The 22,036-nt window shown below is 38.1% G+C and overlaps 2 protein-coding genes across 2 annotated transcripts in view; both read right to left on the reverse strand.

Annotated features, from left to right (window-relative positions):
- LOC309701823 (selection and upkeep of intraepithelial T-cells protein 1-like) overlaps positions 1-21,771 on the reverse strand; it is a 51,587-nt gene extending 29,816 nt beyond the window's left edge. Inside the window, exon 1 of the mRNA XM_082526094.1 lies at positions 21,724-21,771. The gene's annotated coding sequence lies outside the window, so the exon portion shown is untranslated. The remainder of the gene's footprint in view (positions 1-21,723) is intronic.
- LOC309704031 (ladderlectin-like) lies at positions 5,741-6,836 on the reverse strand. The gene is made up of 4 exons (XM_082528986.1): positions 6,731-6,836; positions 6,516-6,644; positions 6,232-6,340; positions 5,741-6,083 (listed from the first exon to the last, which is right to left on the reverse strand). The coding sequence occupies exons 1-4, from the start codon at positions 6,749-6,751 to the stop codon at positions 6,001-6,003; spliced, it is 342 nt and encodes a 113-aa protein (XP_082385112.1). The 5' UTR covers positions 6,752-6,836; the 3' UTR covers positions 5,741-6,000.
- Positions 21,772-22,036: the final 265 nt, after the last annotated feature.

A 22,036-nucleotide genomic window follows, 5' to 3' on the forward strand; every position in this document is an offset into this window, starting at 1 on the left:
TTTCCATGTCTGTCTTGAATTTCCTGTTTTACTTTAACAGTCATGTGTGAGTGTATTCAGTTTTAAGCCCTCGCTGTCTTGTCTCATCAGATTTGGTTCAGACTAAGTTAGGGCAAGTTGTTCATTATGAGTACATGATATTAAGATAACTTGATTTTTCTGACTGAGCAATACTAAAGGAATTCCACTGACATAACATTTTTTAATGTAACTGTCATGGTTCTAGGTCATTTTGACCCAGCATTTTCAGTTTCTTGTATTTTTGTATCTGTATTATGGTTTATGTTCTGATTCTTTAGTTATCTGAATATTATAATTCTATGTTTCAGTTTGTTGTGGTTTAGGGTTTTGTTTTTAGGTTTTGTGTCTTGTGCCCTCGTGTTTAGTGTAGGTTTAGTTCAGTGTCAAGTCTGTGTCTGAATTGTTTCTTGTTTCCTATTTTACTTTGAAGGTCCATGTCTTATTTCATTGTATTCAGTTTTGCTTCCCCCCGTCTTGTCAGGCTTATCAGGTCCCGCTGTGTTCCCCACCTGTGTGTAATCTCCCTGTGTTCTTCTGCATGTATTTAAGTCGTGTCTACTTTTGTGCTGATTGCTGGTCTGTCTGTGTATCAACTGTGTGTTCTCCCTGCTGTCAGCCTTCATGTGCCATCGCCCACCTTCCTTTGTGTTCAGGTTTGCTGTTTAGTAGTGATGGGCAGATGAAGCTTCATGAAGCACTGAAGCTTTTCATCCAATTGGTTCACCCCAGTGCAAAGCTTCTTGAAGCTTCATTTGCTCTAGTAGGACACCTACTGGACGTAAAAATATTAGTTGGCATGAATTTGAAGAGTGTGGCCTTTTGCACACACTCTGTAAATGTCAACAACAAAAGGAGTGTGTAAAACATGTATATTGTATTGATGGCAGTATACTGTGTATATTTATACTGGCAGTATGTAAAATGATTATTTGGAAATGCTTAAAATGGAAACAATCATTTACTGTGAGGTGAGGTGTGGTTGGGGTGTGGACAGTGGTTGTGCTTTTGTAACGTTGAGGTATGGACAGCTACACACTGAGGCTTTGAGCCTCAGTCCTGTCCACATTTTATTCTGTAAAAACTAAATTTTCACTGCTTTTATGACCTTTTTAGTGGGGAGAACATAACTGGGATTTAATGATTTAACAAATCTTTTAAATCTTTTGTCCTCCACAATGCTAAATGGCTGGGAGGCAAGGCAAGGCAAGTTTATTTGTATAGCACAATTCAACAACAAGGTGATTCAAAGTGCTTTACAGAGACATTAGAAACAAAAACAAATAAAAGGCATGATTTAAAATTGATTAAAACAAGCAAGCAAGCAAGCAAACAAACTAACTAATTAACAAACAAACTGCCACCAGAAGTTCTTAGGTGGCTGCCTTAAAACTGTTTTGCATGCTCCTGTGTCGCATACTGTTGTTGGAGCGACAGTTGAGGCTCATCAGCGTCGTGAGTCCTCAATCACCATGCTAACCAGGTCTTTATCTATTTGAGATTGTTCTCCTGAGGAAAGACAATAAAGACAAAGCACAAATATAAATATCACACACATAACTTATAACAGCTGTATAATATTGTTATATCATTTAGTAACTGTTGTAATAGTAATTTTACAATGTATGTTGAAGGGATATTACTGCCCTCTGTTGGTGTCTTTGTGCATTACATGCCATAAAAGGTGTTCGTTAAAAACATCAGGTTATGGGCCCAGAGGTCGCCAAGGGAAGCTGCTAACATGTTTTCTTTTGGGAGTCATAAACAGAATTGTGGGATTCACAATGGAAGATAGACTGTTTATTGACAAGCTGAGCGGACTGGAGAATTGGGCAACGTGGAAATTTCAACTGGAGCACCTGTTGAAGGCAAAAGGACTGTGGGGTATGATAGGGGAGACGGAGCAGTTAGCTGTGGATGCTAATGCCCAAGCACGAGCTGAATTTGAACGGAAGAAAGAAAAGGCTTTTTCAGTGCTGGTACTGAATGTAAGTACACCCCAATACTTGATAACAAACTGTAAGACCCCCAAAGAAGCATGGGAGATGCTAAAAGCACAGTTTGAAAGAGATACTGTTGCTAACAAGCACCGACCGGCTTTAACCCTTTAAAACCGGTCAGAGTGGGCACGCTCTGTTTTGCGTAACTATTTTTAAATCCCGGTAGCACTGCAACCACGTAAGCTAGCGCAATAATTTTCATAGTTCACGTCCATCAGCGTGAACTATCGCATCTCCGCCATGACCTGCCCGAAACCGGAAGTGACGTCATTTTCGCGGAAATGTAGTTTTTTACCATCAAGGCCTCATGAGCCTATACTGGTGTTTTTAAAAGTTATGTTTGACTTTATGACTTTCTTTGTCGTTTCTGGGATGCTTAGGACTCAAATTGCACTGCTGGAAATAGTTTATTTTGATGCATATGCTGCTTTTTTGCAAATTTGCATTATAATATTTATTTTCGTTTTTCCTGCAGTGTATAGAAATTGGTGTATTTCATAAATAAAACTATGAAGACACTTAAAATAAATTTCCTGTGGTAGGAAACTATTTTGTGCAACTTTTTTGTATTTACAGTTTTGAGGGATAAGCCTCTTAAATTTCTCTAACTAGAAATATATGTTAAAAAACAAAAATGATTTTCAATTTCTTTGTAGTTTATTGCACTTTTTTGCAATTTATGTAATTACTATGCACTTAATGCATGCATATTATTAAAATTTGGGCTATAATGGTTGTATTGACGTATAGCAACTTGAAAAGCTCCCAAAAATGGCTCCACAGCATGTAAAAATATAATATAAGCTCTGGCGGACTTGGTTCTATGGTAGGTCTTAAAGGGTTAATACAGCTTTTTTCTTTCTTTTTCTCTTTTTTAAGCCAGTTTATTCATTTACCAGTTTATTCATTTACCAGTTGATTTATTTACGTGCAAACAGGACAGGAAGCCTGTGTTTAAACATTACTCATGGCACATTCTCTAAGAATAGTCATACATTAGAAGGGTTGATCAATGTGTCCTCAGATAATCCCCTCTGCCTGCCCTCCCATGGGTCTAACTGGATACAGCTTTGACCTCTCTGAGAGAGTCTGTTTGATCATCTTCCTGGGCTAAGCTGCCATCACATCCTGACCACCGTTGATAGGCCCAGCTGGTTACAGGAAGTGGTGAGCTTATAGACTGCACAGTCATGTATTGCGGAATAGTCTGCACTGCAGAAATATAATAATTGCAGTGCTGGGGTTTATGTACTATGATCTAATTTATCTTAGCTGTATTCCACCACTCTTCTGTTAGTGAGACATTATGACAAAACCCTGTTAGCACTCTGAGTATCCCCTGTGAGCACTCCCCCCCCCACCCCTTTGCTTTTTCATATCTGAAGATGAAACGAAATGTCCCTAACTGACTTAAACCACCTTAAGCAGCAAAAGGATCAAATTTGCAGAACTATTTTTAGGATTTCTTTAAGAATTTATTTTGTGGTAAACTGATGACGGTATCGCTCAGGTTTCACAGAGCTTCATGTAAAGCAGACACTCCCTAGCAGATTGTTACATGGAGAAACCTTTGGAATGCAAGCATGCTGATCCACACAGGTGTACACATGGGTATTCACAGACGCGGACTACAGCTTTCTTGGCTGCTGCCTCAAAGCACATTGTGCGCTGTCTATCTTGCGTGCTGCACAATATCGTTTATTATTTAATATCTACTGATATCTACTGCTAGCTAGTTTATTGTGATGGTGCTTTTTTTTTTCTTATTATGTTGCTCTTTGTTGTTTGCTTTCTCTTCTGTTTTTTTTTTCTCCATACAGGTGATCCAGGTGTTTTGTTTTTTTTGTTTGTTTGTTTCTTTTTCTCTCTTCCCCCCCTTCTCACCGTCTCTTCTCCCCTCTCTTTCATTCTTTCTCCCTGTCCTATCCCACAGTCATGTCTGTCCCGTTTGTAACAACTGAAAATAAAATAAATTCATAATTATAATAAAGGTCAATCAAATGGACCAATATGGCAAGGCCATGATGATCCACTTGGTAAAATAAATCCGCTTGGCATCTTTCTTGGCCTTAAGACAACAATTCTGATGGCTATAGATCCAAACGGGACAAAAAAAAAAAAAAAGAAAAAAGAACACTAATGTCTTTTTGTGGTTTATTCACATGCAACTATGGACACATCTAATGTTCTGTGCGCACATTTTGGTTAATCAGTCACTGCATACACAGACAAGTCAGATACAAAGTAAAGTGTGCATGTTAGTCCCCATACGGAAATAGTTCCTCTGCATTTAACCCATTCACCCAGTGAAGCAGTGGGCAGCCACCAATGCAGCGCCCGGGGAGCAGTGTGTAGAGACGGTACCTTGCTGAGGGGTACCTCAGAGTAGCCGTTCAGTGGAGTCGAACCCCCGACCTTCCGGTCATGGGGCCACCACTCTACCTACTGAGCTATCCCTGCCCAAGGGGATGTAATCATCCTAGGGAACAATCGCTAGTGTGTATGCGTAATTATTCCCTAAAAGAAAAGGGATTCATAAATATTGCAAAGTTCAGTATATTGAAAATGTTGGTCAAAGGACTGTCAAATTCCTCTTATTTGCATGTTTCGTTGCTGTCTCTTTAAAAGTTCACATCAGGTTTATGTTTATGTCCAGTACAAAGATGACTTGAATATAATAGCATTTCCTCTTTATCAGATGTTAGTCACTGTGGTTTTACACACAGGCTATTCATGACTGCATTTTGAGGTATGGGTTGCATGTTAGATGCAGACATACCAACCATAACTTCTAAAATGCTCGTTAAAACCAAAACTGTTATTGCACCTTTACCTTCATTGTGCAAGACAGCATGCTGGTAGCCTACATTTAAGAATCATTATTTATGACCTTTGAATTTTTGATGCTTTATTACACTTTCTTTTTTGAAAAAGGCAAACAAAAGCAAACAGCCAGAACACAAAGTTGTAAAACCCACCCGATCGACCAAAATCAACTCAAAATTCTCCCACACAACAGAACCTCTTCTATTCCTCGCTGGCTCCAAATCTCTCAGTGGAATGATCAGTGGTTCGCTATCTGTCACCATCAAAACACCACAAATCCCGTGAATGATTCATTTCCTTATAAACCATTGAATCAGCAGTTAGACTCTAAATGAAGCTTCGGACGTCACTGATCACATGACTCTAGCCAGACGAATCAAGCTTCGACACAGTGCTTCTGAAGCAGTGTGTTGATTTTTTTGACACACGCACCGGAGCGTCAGCTTCAAGCGGGCCATCACTACTGTTTAGTTTTCCCCAGTATAGATTATCTTTAGTTCCATTTTGCCATTTTCACCTTGTGCTTTATTTTGCAATAAACCTTCTTCACATCTCAGCCTGCTCTTGGGTCCCCATATATTTCCTCCACACAGCTCACTTCACTAGCCGTGACAGTAACTACATGAAAATACAGATTTTGTTATAACTTACTATTTTCAAAATTGTTTCTAGCAAATGTATTGCAACTTAAGTACCACATTTCTTTTTTTTTTATCATACCAAGTTTAACTGTTACAGAAAGACTAACAAAGACATATAATTTCCAAATCAGCATTACTGAGCTAGACAATAAAAAACAGTAAGTGCAGGTAAATATTACCCACTCAATAAGTACCCCAAATTAATGCATGTTATGACTACTGAATTTATATGTAGCTACACAACAGACACAGGTAGATGCTTGCCCAAAAGCTTTAATGTAGCAAGAAGGAAACTTAAAAACAAAGAATTAAAACAGAATAGTTTTCTTGGAAGACAATACAAAGAAACATGGTAAAATCAGTCTACTGATGACACAATCACACTTCTGTTGACTTGTGATTTTGTTGTTTAAGTGTTAAACAGAGAGGAAAATAGAATGCTGCACATAAAGATATAGGAGCAAAACAGAAACATTGTATTTCAGTCTGCTGTTTTGATTCAGATTTCATGTGTGTCAGTCCAGGAGTCCTGATCTCTTCTTGGCACAGACAGAAGGACGGAGATTATCACACCACACATCATCCCAGCATTTGCCATCTGTGAGGTTCAAAAGCAGAAATCAGTAAAATGTCACACAAAGTGTTAAAGATGCAATCCAAAGCAAGATTGTAAGTTTTGATTTATGTAGTATTTTATTTAAAGCACTTAAATTATTCACAAATTAAGCAACCATGTTCTGAATTACCACTATAATTAATCTGTAGGCAAAATGGACGGGAACCACTAATGGGCTCTCCTGGGCACCAGTTTGTGTACTGGAAAGGCCTCCCATCACTCCAAAACCAAATATGCTCCTGAAATTAAACACAGCATTAGTTCAAAAGGTCAAGCGTTGTCACAGTCCCTGTATCAGTGTAACCCATCTCCACCCTAGATCCTCTATTCACATATTTTTTTGACAAAATGTAACATCTTCTATCATTAATACAAAAAGAGAAATACTGTGTAAAAAAAAATTTAAAAAAGTACCCCTGGTGCATTGGTTCCTCCAACCCAGGTTGTTTGGTAGCCATGAGGAGCAGTCATCTTCTGAATCATATGGTATTTGCTGCTGCTGTGCACAGATACGAGGTTTGCGTCCATGGACAAGCAGTTTCTCTTCAATGGAGAGTGGAGTTTTATTCATGTATGTATTTTATGTATTTTAATCAAGTGTTGAAGACAATACAAATAAGTTAACCCACCTCAGCTCTAGGCCAAGTCATGGATGTTGGAACGTAAACAAAGCAGCGATCTCTAAACTCAGTCCAGCCATGAGGGCAACCACCGGATGTCTTGATTAGGTCACGCTTTGCTGGGGGTCAGTAAAAAGTTGTACATGTTGTGTCTCCAGTTGATATCTTATTTTGTAATATCTTAATCCTGACATCTACTATAAATGAAAACGATCATACAAGAAATATCTTAAAAAATAAACATTAGTTAAATGATCGACAATGAACAGAATATTTTGACTCCTTTACATTTATATAAGTGTAATTCTATGCATGCCTCTGTAAACTTTATAGTGATTATTAGTGATGTGCGATACCACTGATTCCCTTTCCGATCTGATACCGAGTAAAATTCAGGGTGGTATCAATGATACTGATCCGATACTGGTACTCTGTACAAAAACGTAATGTTTCATTGTATTTCATAATACAATATATAATTGTATTATGTAATTGTAATAATAATATAATAATAGAGCTTCATAATGATTATAGGACATCAGATAACTGATGTCCTATACGAGGTTAGTGGTGCTGCCACAACATCTCACTGTCTCGCCACATATATTGCAAACCACGTCTTGGCTGTTTGTGGAGGTAAAATACGTCCACACATGACTCCATTTACGCTCAGCCATTGTTGTGAGTGCGCACGAGGTGCTGCAACACATTTATACAGTTGTATTTTGCATTTGACTATGAAAGGCGTAAGAGGAAGTAGTTCCTTCCAATTTAGACAATCCGAATGATATGGTTTCTTTCCACTCTGTTCCTGTTAATGATAAACTACAAATTTATCGCAAAGTGCTAAAATATCGATATTTTAATATGAGAATCAATTCTAGAACATAAACGACTTGTATCGGAAGAATCGATAATTCAGTATCGATCCGCACACCACTAGTGATTATTAATAATGCCTTTCTAGGTATTAAAATGATAGATTATTTATACAGTACCTTTAAAAAGGATTTGCAAAGTTGACAAACACAATCAAGGAAGAAGGTAAATTCAAACAGAGAGTTAAAATGTGAGTTTAAACCAAACTAAGTACAGTATCAAGAAAATGTGAATTAAATAAAAAAAACCCCACAAAACTTTGACTGTGCTTGTGAAATGCAGAAACTGCTCTGCGTTTCATTTTCTCTCACTCTCCCTCTATCTAACTTTCCCATATTCTCTAGTGCTACACGCTCTTTTATATTCAGCTATTTTTTTAGAAATAAAATGTATTCTTTTCTCTTCTTATAGTGTGTCCTTTGTACTATAAACTGAGGTGCACATCTTCCATGAGAAAGGTGCTTTTCTTTTCTTTAGAGATGTGATTACTTTTAGTCAGGGCAGAGCAGTCATTACACAAAGAAGTGTAGACACACTGAATAGCTTCATTTTCATCTGTGTAAAAAAACAGAAATGTTAAAATAAGTGATGGTTCAATAAGAAAAGAGAGACGATAATTTATGGGTCTCCTTCTACAGAAAGGTCTGCTCTCTTTTCACCTTTTCAGTCAGTAGCTTTAGCATGGAGGTGATAACAGCTCTAAGATTATTGGTTATATACTGTTTCATATATTTACATAGTTGCAAAACCGGAAACCACCCTCTTTCTCAACAAGAGATGACACAATACCACTTTTTTATGTCCAATACCAATATCATAAATTTGGATATCTGCCGATACCGATACGTTTCCGATATAGTGTAATTTTAAATAAATAAAACTGTTTTTAATATCTTGGTGCACTTTGTATAAGTTCATACTCAAGTTTTAAAAAACAAAACACTAAAGCTATTCTGTTATACTTGTATGAAAAAAATAACTGTCTCTCTGTCTCTCTTCCTTCTCTCACCCCAACCGGTCGCAGCAGATGGCCCCTCCCCTCCCTGAGTCTGGTTCTGCCGGAGGTTTCTTCCTGTAAAAAGCGAGTTTTTCCTTCCCAATGTTGTTAAAATTGAATTGAATTGAAATTGAATTAACTGTTGTTTAAATATCTTGTTTAAAGTTCAAAGAGAGAGATTAGTGATTTCTGGTGCCACCTTCTGACCAAAATGTTTTGTACTCCAAAAATAAAAATGTAAAGTTGTTGCTCTGTCTCAGTTTTTCCAGATGATAAACAAATTGTAATTTCTTTAATTGGAAGTTCATTGCCCAACTTGTCCTGTATTTATAAAACAGAGGTTTCTTTAGACAAATGTTAACAGAAAACTGTTAACATTTCCTAAATTGAACAAAAGTGCTTTAAAAACAGGATATTCCACATTTAGGTTAAGAAATACATCAGGGGGATTTCAGAGGGTGACTGGTTGTAGTAATAGAAGGCATGTGTTAAAAACCAGTCATGATTAAAAGCTTTATCTTCATTATCAATGCTTTGTGCAGTAGTTGGCACTGTTTCACAGCAAGAAGAATCCAGCCGCCAGCCAGGCCTTGCATGTTCTTCTTCTTCCTCTGCTCTTTTTGGGTTCCTTGCCTTCGTTCTAGAATACAACAACATAAGTGTTAGTTTCATTCTAAATAAATTTCTGAAACATTAATTAAGTTTTATTAATGTCAGCTTGTTTATGCATGAATGCATTTTAGAAAGGACATGCAGGCATTCTGATATTTCCCTCTGCCTTATTACTGTAGATTTCTTTTTCAAAGTTCAAGTAGAGAGTTTATTAAATACCAGCAACAGCAAAATCCATGAATTTGTCCAAAGGATACTGTCCATATTGTCGCACAAGAAGCAACACAAGTGGCTCCATTAATCACATTAATCACTCAGAGAATCATGAAGACAGAATCTAAACCATATGAACTTTCTTTGTTGGCATCACAGTAAGTTACATCTAATTGAGGTAGGTACTGTTTAATAACACAGATTCATACTGCACACAATGTTACGCCCCAGTCTAGGGGTACAGGAACATAACATAAGGGTTAGAAAGGAAGTGACCCTGCCCTGGTCCCCAAAACCATAAACTAATCTTTGAAGGGAACGGTGGTTTATTTGTCTCTACACTGAAAAGCTTAACTCCAGGGTGAACAAAGGCCAAAATAACAAACGAATCAAGCTAAGTTAGGAAAGGAGGTGCTATCTAAAACCCTGTGAAACAAAAATCAAAAAAAAGACACATGCTACACCTAACTCACTAACTGAAACAAACAGGAGAAAACGGTACAAGAAAATAATAAGGCAGCTCACCCCTTCTGTTTCAGTGTCTATTTACAATGTACTATTTACAAGTGAAGACTAATTTACACACTATATACAACGCTCAGTAAATCTCAGGAACCACACACAAATAACACAAGGTTTGGAAGCCAGGGCCAGCTGCTGTGCTGCTGCTGTCACTCGCTGCCATCAACAACTATTGGTGAGGGATCTTTTAGGGGAGTCTCTCGCAACAATCCAGCATCAAGGAGCGCTCAGCCACACTGTTAAGCTCCCTGACGAGGCATGATCAGCTCCAGGTGTGTGTGATCCTCCTCCACAGGTGCTCTGTCACACCCACACAAACCCACCTACACACAAACACATGGAAAACAAAGGACAGCAGCAACAAAAATACACATGTCCATACTTATTCAAAAACCCTGGGTCCCTCAGACCCAGGCCCGCGACAAATTAATTTTCCCGTCTGAGCCTATTTTGTCTTTACAACTTTCCATTGCGATAGCTTTTCATCATATACTTTCCACCATATTAGATGAAAGTTAGAGATAGAGTTAATGGTTTCAGAAAAAAAGGAGGCCAGCTTCATGTGGATATTCTGTCCATTTTGATTTTACCATGTGCTCTTCACATTATCATACTCATCAACCATTTTTCACTAGAGAGAATATACAAATCGTTGATGAAAGATGTGTATTATATTATGTTTTAATTTACAGACAAAATTACAATATCAAATTAGCCCTGTAGAAATCACAATCAACGAAGGGCTTAAACAACAACCCTCATAAAATTCTTAAAAAGCTTCAACTTTTGAAAATTCTCTTTAAAACTTAAGTTGAAATAAAATTTCATAGCAGTTATTAGAGCTGGGCGATATGAGATTTTTTCATATCACGATATGTTTTTTTCATTTCAGGCGATAACGATATCTATCACGATATAAGCCAAATAACTATATTTGTAAGATTTAAATGTGCCGTTGCTCACAAGTAAAATGTGAAATAATCAGCAGCTTGTTTTTATTTAAATATTTATTTCCCATAATAAGTTCAACAGGGTAGATGTACTTAAGGAACATGAGACTTTTTCAGATAAATAAAGGCAAATATTGCAAACTACACAAAAGGCAGCCGCTAAAGCGTTTAAGTTTCAAAATAGAACAAACGAAACAGACTAAATTGTCAATTCCACTTAGAAACAAAATATTAATTCTAAAAATAAATCTTAGTTTGTTTTACAGAAGATCAGACAAAACTGACTAACTTTTGTCAATATCAAATAAACTGAGAACTAAAAGGAAATTCTCAATCTCTCCTTGTTGTATAGCTGAGCTTTTCAAACAGTTTTAACAGTTACTTTAGTCTGACAAAAGCCGAATGACGAATTAGCGCTTCCAGTCAGAGACTGAGGCTACGTCCACACGTACACGGGTATTTTTGAAAACGGAGATTTTCCGTTTTCGTTTTAAAAAATAATCCCGTCCACACATAAAGGCAGAAATGAAGGAAAACGCTGCTATGAACATGCCAAAGCAGCAGGTGGCGCTAGATTCCTAACCCTGCAGAAATGTTGGCCAATCAGAAGTCTAGAAGCCTCGGTGGGAAAAAGTAAACAAAGCTGGGGCATAGAAGCAGAACAGAGTCGTATGTGTGGAGGGACAGTAACTGTGTGTATATGTAAGCATTTAAACACTGCAGAGAGTAGAATTAACAGTAACAGTATTGTAGAAATTCATTTCACCGAAACAATAACGTGGCGCACAGTGTGACGCATGCACCAGTTTATTGTATTTCCAGACTTGCTTTCGGCACAATTTACAGTGCACGCTACTCTGTTTTTTGTCAGACTTGAAATAGCCGAAGTACCTTCACACTACGGAACTTCTATGGCTCTTCTGTTCGACAATCTCTCCGGCATTGGAACCATCATCTGTTTTCTCTTCGGTCACGCTCGGTTGATTTTTCTAGTCGGCACACTCATTTCCTCCATTACGTGCTGGCTCCATTACCCGCTGGCTGCTTCCCAAACAAACACACGTGCGGCTTGGCACTTGTGCTGTACGTAACAAGTCACGCGACGTGACGCTGCGGCTGTGATTGGTTCGGCTCTGCGCTACTTAATTTGGATTGGCTGACCTTTTTTTTTTTTTTTTTTTTTTTTTTTAAAGAGGACAAGAGCAGCGAGGTCTATCGCGATAGCTTAATTTCTCTATCGAGTAAAAGTTATATCGCGATACATATCGTTATCGTTCTATCGCCCAGCTCTAGCAGTTATTATTCAATCTTTGATATGTTGTATTTGAGGCCAATGTCAAAAAACAAAAGATCTCTATGTGACATTTCAAAAGCATTTTTGTTAAGACCACTTGTAAATATATATATATATATATAATATATATATATATATATATATATATATAATATATTTCTGCCCCGGGGCTTCCTCCGGGTGTGACATGCTTTGAAAATCTCACCCAGGGGGCATCCTTGTCAGATGCCCGAACTACCTCAACTGGCTCTTTTTGATGTGGAGGAGCAGCGGCTCTACTCTGAGTCCCTACCGAATGGCCGAACTTCTCACCCTATCCCTAAGGGAGATGCCAGCCACCCTTCGGAGGAAGCCCATTTCTGCCACTTGTATTTGCGATCTCGTTCTTTCAGTCACTACCCACAGCTCGTGACCATAGCTGAGGGTAGGGACGTAGATCGATTGGTAAAATGAGAGCTTCGCTTTTACACTCAGCTCTCTCTTCACCACAACAGACCGGTACTGCGTCCGCATTACTGTGGCCGCTTTTTACTGAAATGGTGCACCTCAAACCAGAGAAGTAGTTACAAAGTTACAATAATGCACTGAAATGGGAAATGGAGCATATTCTCCTTGTTTCCAACACAATATATTTTATTCTTGGATTCCTAAGCAGCTTTGGATGGTTCAGAGTTCAAAATACTTTGATTTTAGCCTCAGTTTGACACTTCAGTTCATCTTCTGTCTTTTCTTGGCTTCTCTCCCTATAACTTTCATCTGATTGGTTTCCCTCATAGAAAGAAGATTTGAATTGTAAGGGGACCTTTTGTGCTCATGGTCAGAACTGCGTGTCTCAGATGAAAATATTGAAGATATAACCGAATAAATGTGAATGTCTAGAGCATTATGAAGCGTTCGGCTTACAAAGTTTACATGATCCCATTATCTGAAACTTTCCCATCTATTATAGTGAACATTCACAACTACAATTTATGTGGTTTAAGTTGGGTAAAGATTCCTTTAATACGTACTCCATGGAGGTCAAAGGGCCTTTTTCATCATTGGTTCAATAATAAATACACATTTAAAGTTGTGGAACAGTCATGGACACTACAGATGCTAGAAGCCCTCTAACAAAGTAAGAAATGTAACAACTAATTTGCACAGATGAACTCAGGGCTTGTTTGAGTTATTGCCATTCATAAATGCATGCAGAAGTCCAGACTGAGAGACTAAAGCCACACTGAAGACTGTTTAAGCACAGGTGCTTTGTTCAGGGATATTGACAATGACAGTCACTGTATTCATATAAACTCTTTCTCAAAGCCTGTTTTCCTGTCATTGAAATGTGTAGCTTCTTCAGCTGCTCTCCTGCTTCCTCCAGATATTTCAGAAGCTCCACTTCCTGATCTTACTTGATCTGAAGTTCTCGCCACTCTGGATTTGTGTGTGTGTGTGTGTGTGTGTGTGTGTGTGTGTGTGTGTGTGTGTGTGTGTGTGTGTGTGTGTGTGTGTGTGTGTGTTGTTTTTTTTATCAAAGCTGTTCCTTGTGGTGTTTACACATCTGGATTCTTGAGCATCACCTCTTTTTCAGCATGTTCAGTAATCCTAGTAAAAAAATACAATGTTACCTTGTCATTTTGTGTTCTTTGTGATTACATAAAACAATGTATACAATTCACAGAGGAGAGAATTCACTTTTGTTTCTTTAATGGTTCAGTTTATCCCACTTTTTAAAGTATTTTTCTGAAAATTTGGAATTGACTTATTTTGATTCTTCATAATTGAAAAAAAGAAGTTTAGGGACATGTTTGCGATGGTTTCACAGATATCAGTATAGACAATTTCATGTTTATCTAATGACAAAAAACACTATTTTAAAAAGAGAGACATGTTTACCTTAGTCGCTATCTGTGAATGAAAAATTCCTCTACTTCATGGCACTAAAGGATAACTTGATCTGAACTACTTTGTGATGTTTCCATGAGAACAACAAGACAGTGTCTCCATTCTAAAGACAAAAATACAATATGTGACAACAATCATGATCTGTTCAGGCAACAAAAACCAAACGATTTCTTCAAAATGTCATTTTTACTTTTTTTTCTTAGTAATAGTTTAAGCAGGGGAAACACAAAAGGTTGTTTAATAAAACATACAGCACTTAACAATTACGCACTAAAAAAATTAATATGCATCTAATGGCGACATCAAAGGAGCGTTCAGTAGAACAAAGTATACAAAATACTACACAAAGAAATGCTTGATGGGGGTTGTTGTGTGAAGTGCTTTGTGGGTTGGTTGTTTGCTTCTCTAGGAGGAAGTTACTGATCTCATAAAGCCACAACTGTTTAGCACGTAGTTAAGAGGCAGCGTGTGCAATCTGATGTGCAAAGACAACACGTTAATAAAACTATGAACTCACCTCTGGGTATCAGAGAAGGCAGACAATTATGTGCTGTAAAATCATGGTTCTGTAACCTCTAAAGGATTATTGACACCTCCACAGATGCATTTTGGAAATCTTAGAAAAAAGAAAAGACATTAAAGTCAACCTTGAAAATTAATCATGCGAATTATGCAATTTCCCTCCAAGTAAAAGGCATTTACTGTTCATTTTGTCCTCTTTTCTTCATGTTTTACTGTTTAACTTTCTTCTTGTCGTGTGTAATTCTTTTTTTTGAAATTTGCTTTTAAAACATTGAACTCAGCCTCACGGATCTTCTCATACAAACTCGTTAAAGTTTCTGCACAGGCTTCCGGTCAGGTTCAGTTTTCTTGCTGCAGCCATGAGTTTCGTTGCTTTGCTGTTGTGTTAAAGGGCATTAAATATCAAAGTTTAATCAAAATTTAGGATCACAAATAACTGTTGATTAGATATATCTACAGTTATTAAGACACTTCTTCCACCCAGCTCATCAGCTTTTCAGTTTAATGCTTTCAGGCAAGCAGTACAGGTCGATGAGAGACTGCACTATATCTAAGAAAAACTTTTTCAAAAAAGATTTTTCAATAACTGAAAAATATGATCATGAAAAATATACACAGCAAATTCAAAAGTGTTAAATTTTTTGGTGTTAATAGTCTCCTTGCAAAAGTAGAGTTAATTTTACTCTAAGCAGAGTCACATTCTTTTAATGTAACTCTGAGGTGTAAAATGATAGTAGTTAAAATCGAGTGTTAAAAATGAGTGTTTCTATTTCAAATCTGGAGGTGTTAAAATGGAAACATTAACTCTTGACCTCTTAACTCTGAACTCCTAGAGGGGCTATGACACCAACAGAGTAAATTCACAGACTCCGCCCCCAGCACGGCTCCAATCGAAGCTGAAGTGAAGCCGTTTCGGAACATTTTGCTCTACATATTTGAGTTGTTTGCCATGCTTGGTAAGTCATTTTTTCAAAGATTGTTTCAATTATTTCTATTAGCTTTTACTTCTGTGGCTCTTTGGAGTTGAGACAAAGCTGTGTGAAAGGCATTAGCCATGTTGCTCGGTGATAGCATAATATTCTGTTTTAGCTAGCTGAAAGGTATTGTCTGCGGGCAAATACCACAGCCTTGAAAAAAGCTTGCATGTGAATTTTCAGTCAAACCTTTGGTCAAATACACCTAAAACAATGTCTAGAATGTGAAATGTTGGTATAATGGTGCTACTTGAAGCCTGAAAACGATCGCCCATAAAAAAAAAACGAGCAAACAGCAGTAGCAGACGTCCTGACTGGGTTCTACGTTAGCATAGATCCCTCCAGAGTTTTGTGCACACGGTTTAGGTAAAAATGAAAAAGGTTGAGGTTTTACATTTAGTTCAGTATTACCTGTTGCCTGTGTCCTTGTCTTTTGGGAAAATACTTTACACAAGTAATGGCTCAAAGAGGATTCCTTTTTTTTCTTTTACTGTGCTGCAATTGTTTACTGGATTATTTGTGCCATTAATTAGTGTCAACTAATTTTTATTCAATCTCCACACAGGATATGCTTGTGAAGATGGAATATGGGGGAGAGCAGAAGTGCACTGAAGTTCCACAAAGGGATGAATGAAGGACATGCATATTGTATTGAAGAAATAAGTGATGAATGCTGTTATTTGCATTTACCATGTCAGACCTTTTGATAAACAACATTCTAATGAAAGTGAGAACATGTATACTGTTACATCTTTCAGAAAATGTTTTGAAATTGTGGTGCACAGTTCAGAATAAATGTTTTTCAAAAACCATTGCATCTTTTTAGTAAATGTTTATTTCCAAAAGAAATTTCTAGAAGTTCAGAACAGTAAAATTCCCGCTTTTTAGAATGAATTAGAAGATAACTCTTACGTAGTTAAACTAAAATACTCTTTGAGAGTTAATATATAAACTCTTAACACCAAGTGTTAAATTATCAACTCCAGACAGATTTGGTGTTTAACACTAAATCAGAGTTAACGTACCAACTCTCCAAAAAGAGTTAAATTAACACTCTCTGGTGTGGACCCATATAGACACTTTAATAGTGTTGAAATCAAATCCGACAGTGTTAATTTGGACATGCTGGATTTGCTGTGTAGAGTTATTTATCATCAAGAGCATTTTTCTCATTTTAAGCCAAAAAATAAGTTAACTTTTTTATGGCCAAAAATGCCATCTGTTTATGGGCCTGTGTGTGTGCGAAAATGTGTTAAACCATAGCAGAGTACTTAGTTAAACTTGTGCTTACTTTTTGAAAGCTCTTTGTTTTTCTTTATCTTTTTTAGACTCTGAATTAAGCCAGCTGGGTTCTATCCCCCTTTCTCTCAATGATATTGTTACGTTTTTTCATTCTTGCTCTCCCGATTAACAGTTAATTGTACACAATAACATTAACCATCTTATATTTTTCAAACTGTTTAGACATCTCAGAATTGGATGATTACCGTTTACAACATGCTCCTGTGGCAGGACAGAAAAATGTTTGCCTCTCAGACACGGAAACACACAAGTTGTTAACAGAGCTAGGCCTGTGGTGCAGCACTCAAAGCTCCCTCTGGCAACCAGCGAGACCGGCGCCCTGTCTTGGCAATGCGACACACCCAAGCCCCGCCACGTTAACTGTATATATCCCCGCAGACACGGTGAGTTTCCTGGTGTAACCCATGTGAAATACAGGGCTGCAAAATCCCTTTTTGTTATCTAAGGCTTTAGCCTGTTATTGTCACAAGTGCTGTAATGCAGTCTTGTGTTCTGACAACCTTGCGTCCAGTGCGCAGGAAGCATTACCTGTCTCTTCCTGTGAGATCTTCCCTCTGATGGTGGTCAAGTGTGTGTCGGAGCGCATGGAAAAAATATCTTGGTATGCAATGCTGCAACCCCGTTAATGAGACCAGATTGTGTTACGTATAAATGCTAAAAAGTTACTGTTTTATTAGGCCCCGAACTCTGACCACAAAGGGAATAATGTCTGTCAAGTTATTTGTGTTGGAAAATCCCGGTGAGTCATATGCTTTTGTTAGGTACCTGTTAAGTTAGATAATGTATTTCACTAGCTGATTCAGCTCAGAAACCTTTGAACGAAAAACAATCGGGAGCTTTGAGAATCTGGTGTGTTGTTTTACTTCTCTTGTTGTTCTTTACAGTGTGTTATAAGTGTTGAATGCTTTGAGCTAAAGATGTTTTACTGTCGATGCTCGATGCGATGCTAGCTGCTAATAGCCACCCCACCCCCCAAAGCCATATTCCGATCGGGGAGGTATTCAGATAGAAGCACTAGCTCTGTTTATATTAGAATGGTTAGGTCTTGATAGAAATGGGCATATTTCAAGTTTAGTTAACCTTAGGGTTAGGGTTAGGGGGTTAGGATAGGGTAACCCAGACCTCTACATCAGAGAGACCAAACAGCCACTTCACAAGCGCATGGCACAACACAGAAGAGCCACCTCCACGGGACAAGACTCAGCTGTCCATCTGCATCTTAAGGATAAAGGACACTCTTTCGAGGATGCCAATGTTCACATTTTGGACAGAGAGGACAGATGGTTTGAAAGAGGAGTGAAAGAAGCCATCTATGTCCACTGTGAGCGACCATCTTTGAACAGAGGCGGTTGTTTACAACACCAACTCTCTGCCATCTATAATCCAGTTTTGAGATCCCTCCCCAGACGCCTTAACGCCCACTCACATCCTGGGCCATCTGACCCCAGGAAATCACATGATAGGGTGGGGCCAGGTTTCACAATGAGCTCACCCGAAACTCTGGCTGATTGTGACCCACACCTGTTTTCACACCTTGGCTCATGTGATTAGGTAGAGGATCATCAGTGGGTCCTTTGTCCCTCTTTGGGGGGGAAACTCCCACTGGGTTTAAATCTAGGACTCTCCACCATTTGACCTTAGAACTGAAGAAGCTTCTCGGATGAGAGGTGAAACGTCTTCAAGCAACTCAAAGAAGTCCAGACGCTTTTCTTTGCAAGCTCCTTAGATTACGATGACCTGGATGACTGAGAACCTTCACAGACAATACATTACAAGGAAAATCACCTTAAGAATTAAATAATCATGTATGCATGCGCGCACACACACACACACACACACACACACACACACACACACACACACACACACACACACACACACACACACACACACACACACACACACACACACACACACACACACACACACACACACACACACACACACACACACACACACACACACACACACACACACACACACTAAAAATCTACACTGGAGTATTTATACATACTCCTTGTTTTAAGATTTAATAATTAGGATTAATGTGCAACTTTTTACCGTGTTATGACCTGTTGTGATAAGGCAAAACAAAGGGTTAATCAAAGATGGCCCATCTACAGATAACATTTAGTGATGGGGACCTTGGTACTTGACCCTGCACCTTCTGTTTTTGGCACTTCTGCCCCGGTGCCTGTGCAGCCCCCGGTGAGCTGGCTGTGGTGTCTATAATGGCTGGGACCTGTGGAGAAAGCCCAGAATAAAAGGGGTTAGCCGCTTGAAAGACCTCCAGGAAGGCCTTGGGAAGCAGTTTCTGTTATAGAAAATGCTGGGGTCAATCCAGATCACTAAATAAATACAATACATTTGTAAAAGTCTGTCTTACTTGTTCTTCAAGAAGTAGAGGCAACCCCCCTGGATTTCAGAGACATTGGACTCCATCTCCCAAATGTCCTTTCTCCGTAGGGAAAACATGACATCTATATTTTCTCTCAAGAGTTGCATGTTTTGTTCTCTCTTTTTTTTCATTGCATTAGTCCAGATACTTATTTTGGCCATCCCATGCAACATCAACATACGGTCGTACCTGTCCAATTGGATAGGGAAAGAACAAAACTAAAAACCCCTGATGTTAAAAATAAATGTGTAATTTGAAATAACAATTTTTGATGTCGCTGATAATGAGAAGCAGGAACCATTTCATTAAACTGGATGAAACTGCTTAAAAAAACAGGAAATTGCATATTTTGGTTCCTAAGTAATTCATTTGAGGGTTATCAGAGAATGACTGGTTTAGTAGTGACACAAGTCATTTTGAAAAAAGGAAGTCATGATTTAATTGGCTGAATTTTTGAGTAAGAAATAGACATTTTTTATCAATACTTTGATCTAAATTAATTTTTAAGAACAGAATTGCATGGCGTTTATAACTGCACAGTACAGTATTGTGTTGGTGGTGAGCATTGTTGCCTCACAGCAGGAAGAATCCAACATATAACTGGAGCATTTCTGTGTGGATTTGGCATGTTCTTTCTTTATCTATGCTCATTCTGGGTACCATGGCTTCTTTCCACAGTTCAAAGACATCCGTGTTAGGATAAATTTAAATTGGCCATAGGGATGGATGTGAGTGCAAATGTTTGTTTGGCTGTCCGTGTTGAACCTGTTACAAAAGGGGTACCATGATGTACTGTACAACTCAAGGCATCACTGATCTCTTTGACCCGGAGCAATCTAGTGGCGTTGGATGGACTGAAACATAATGTCCTAGACATCTTTCATTGTTTTCCAAAAATAATTTGAATTTGTCTGACTACAAAACAGTAATTTTGCAATTTTGCCTGTCATTTTAAATCAGCTTTGGCCCCATGTTTGTATGTTTTCTGTGCTCAGTTATGGATAAAATCTAGGCTTGTCAGTTTGAAACATCAATGAGTTATTTCATTTTCTTATTTATTTATTTACTCATATTTTATTCCGCATTGAAACTTCTTTGGAACTGGTGTTCTACAATTTCTGTCTAGACAATATGGTGTTTTGTAACTTCCGTTTTGGAAGAAAAATTTATTTCATCATCGCTTTTATGTACACAACAGTTCCCCTTTTTACTTGATAGTTTTATTAATTCATTTATAAGACAAAGACTTAAAATTGCCTGAGAAATTTATTTCTCGTATTTATGATATTATTCTAATTGAAATAACAATAAAACTGAAGTAACAAGTAACAGTTGAATCAACTTCAGATATTATGTCTAGTTCATTTGTCATGAAAGAATAAGGGAGTAGGCCTCATCTGGCCATGCTTATCAGTCAACTGTCCCATTGGAAATGGTGAACTGTGTATAAAAATGGTCCTGATTGTTAAGTAGGTCATGCAAAATTTATGGATAACCCCTTTAGTTAAAGTTGAAAGTCTGCACTTCAGTCACATATTGATTGTTTGATTTACAATGCACTGCGGTGATGTACAGTGGCTAAAAATATGTCTTTTACTTAAACATTAGCAGGGTCCTACATAAAGAAAAAATATGCTTAGTTGTAATATTTGTTAGTTTGGCAAATTTGTAAGAGTCAAAAGTCAAGCCTCCCACACAGCACAGTGACTTATTGTCAATGTAAATAAAGTTTTGTGGCTATTGATAGGGAGCTTGTAATGGAAACCATTACCTTGTTGGCACTGTTAGTAATTAATAGATGGATTGAGAATTTAAAATAGTATAAAGAAAACACACATTAGTTCTTATGAATTCTTTATTAGGTTCACTTGACGTATTGACAATTAAATTGACAGCTTGTAAAAATGAAGAGTAGTGATGTATCCTGTGTGTCAGGTAATCTCGGGGGAGTTTTTGTGAAGCGCGTATCGAGGCTTGCTTTGATTACGTATGCAGTGACGTTCGAGGCCTCGCGGGCAGTCCGTACCACGTGACTGATTCAGGACCTGGCTCACTGGTTCGCACCAGATTCGAAATAAAATGGACAGCAAAACACAGCTGATTTCCCATCACACTGTGTTGTGGAATTGGATTATGTACGTGCTACATAGTTACTTGAGCATTTCTTCTTCGATGGAACCAGCAAGGAAGAGATTTTTTCATTTCATCTCTCCTATTAAAGTAGCTATGCACACAGTAATAAATATCACAAATGATAAGTAACATAATATAAATAAACACTACAGATGCTATAATCTGATTTCTGTCTTTTAGTTTATTAAAAAGTGAAGCGCCACACACTAGTTTGTGTCATTATCCAGATGTGCATAAGCATGATTACACAGTAACACAATCATACCAAAACTGGCCATCCTCCCTGTGTCAGAAAAGAGCCCAAGTTAGAGCTGCTTACTAGTGATGGGACGTTCTGTATCGAGGCTTCGGAGCGTGTGTCGAGTAATGGAGGGGGCGTTTCCGCGAAGCGCGTATCGAGGCTTGCTTCATTTATGGGAGGAGCTGAAAATGATGACGTCCGAAGCCTCGCTGCCCGGCTGTACCACGTGACTGGTTCATGAAGCGGTTCGAACTTTGCCGCAAATAATCATTTTCCATACTGCCAGCATAAATATACACAGTATACTGCCATCACTACACTATAGGTGTTTTACACACTCCTTTTGTTGTTGACATTTACAGGCTGTGTGCAAAATGCCACACTCTTCAAA

Source organism: Aulonocara stuartgranti (assembly GCF_965226115.1).
Source record: "Aulonocara stuartgranti genome assembly, chromosome: 3".
NCBI classification, from domain to species: domain Eukaryota; kingdom Metazoa; phylum Chordata; class Actinopteri; order Cichliformes; family Cichlidae; genus Aulonocara; species Aulonocara stuartgranti.

Coding starts and splice junctions, on each gene's coding strand:
- LOC309704031 (XM_082528986.1), bottom strand. CDS start 6,751: ATGACTTGGCCTAGAGCTGAG. Junction 6,341..6,515: donor GAGGAACCAATGCACCAGGG/GTACTTTTTTAA, acceptor GTTTAATTTCAG/GAGCATATTTGGTTTTGGAG. Junction 6,084..6,231: donor CCTACAGATTAATTATAGTG/GTAATTCAGAAC, acceptor TGAACCTCACAG/ATGGCAAATGCTGGGATGAT.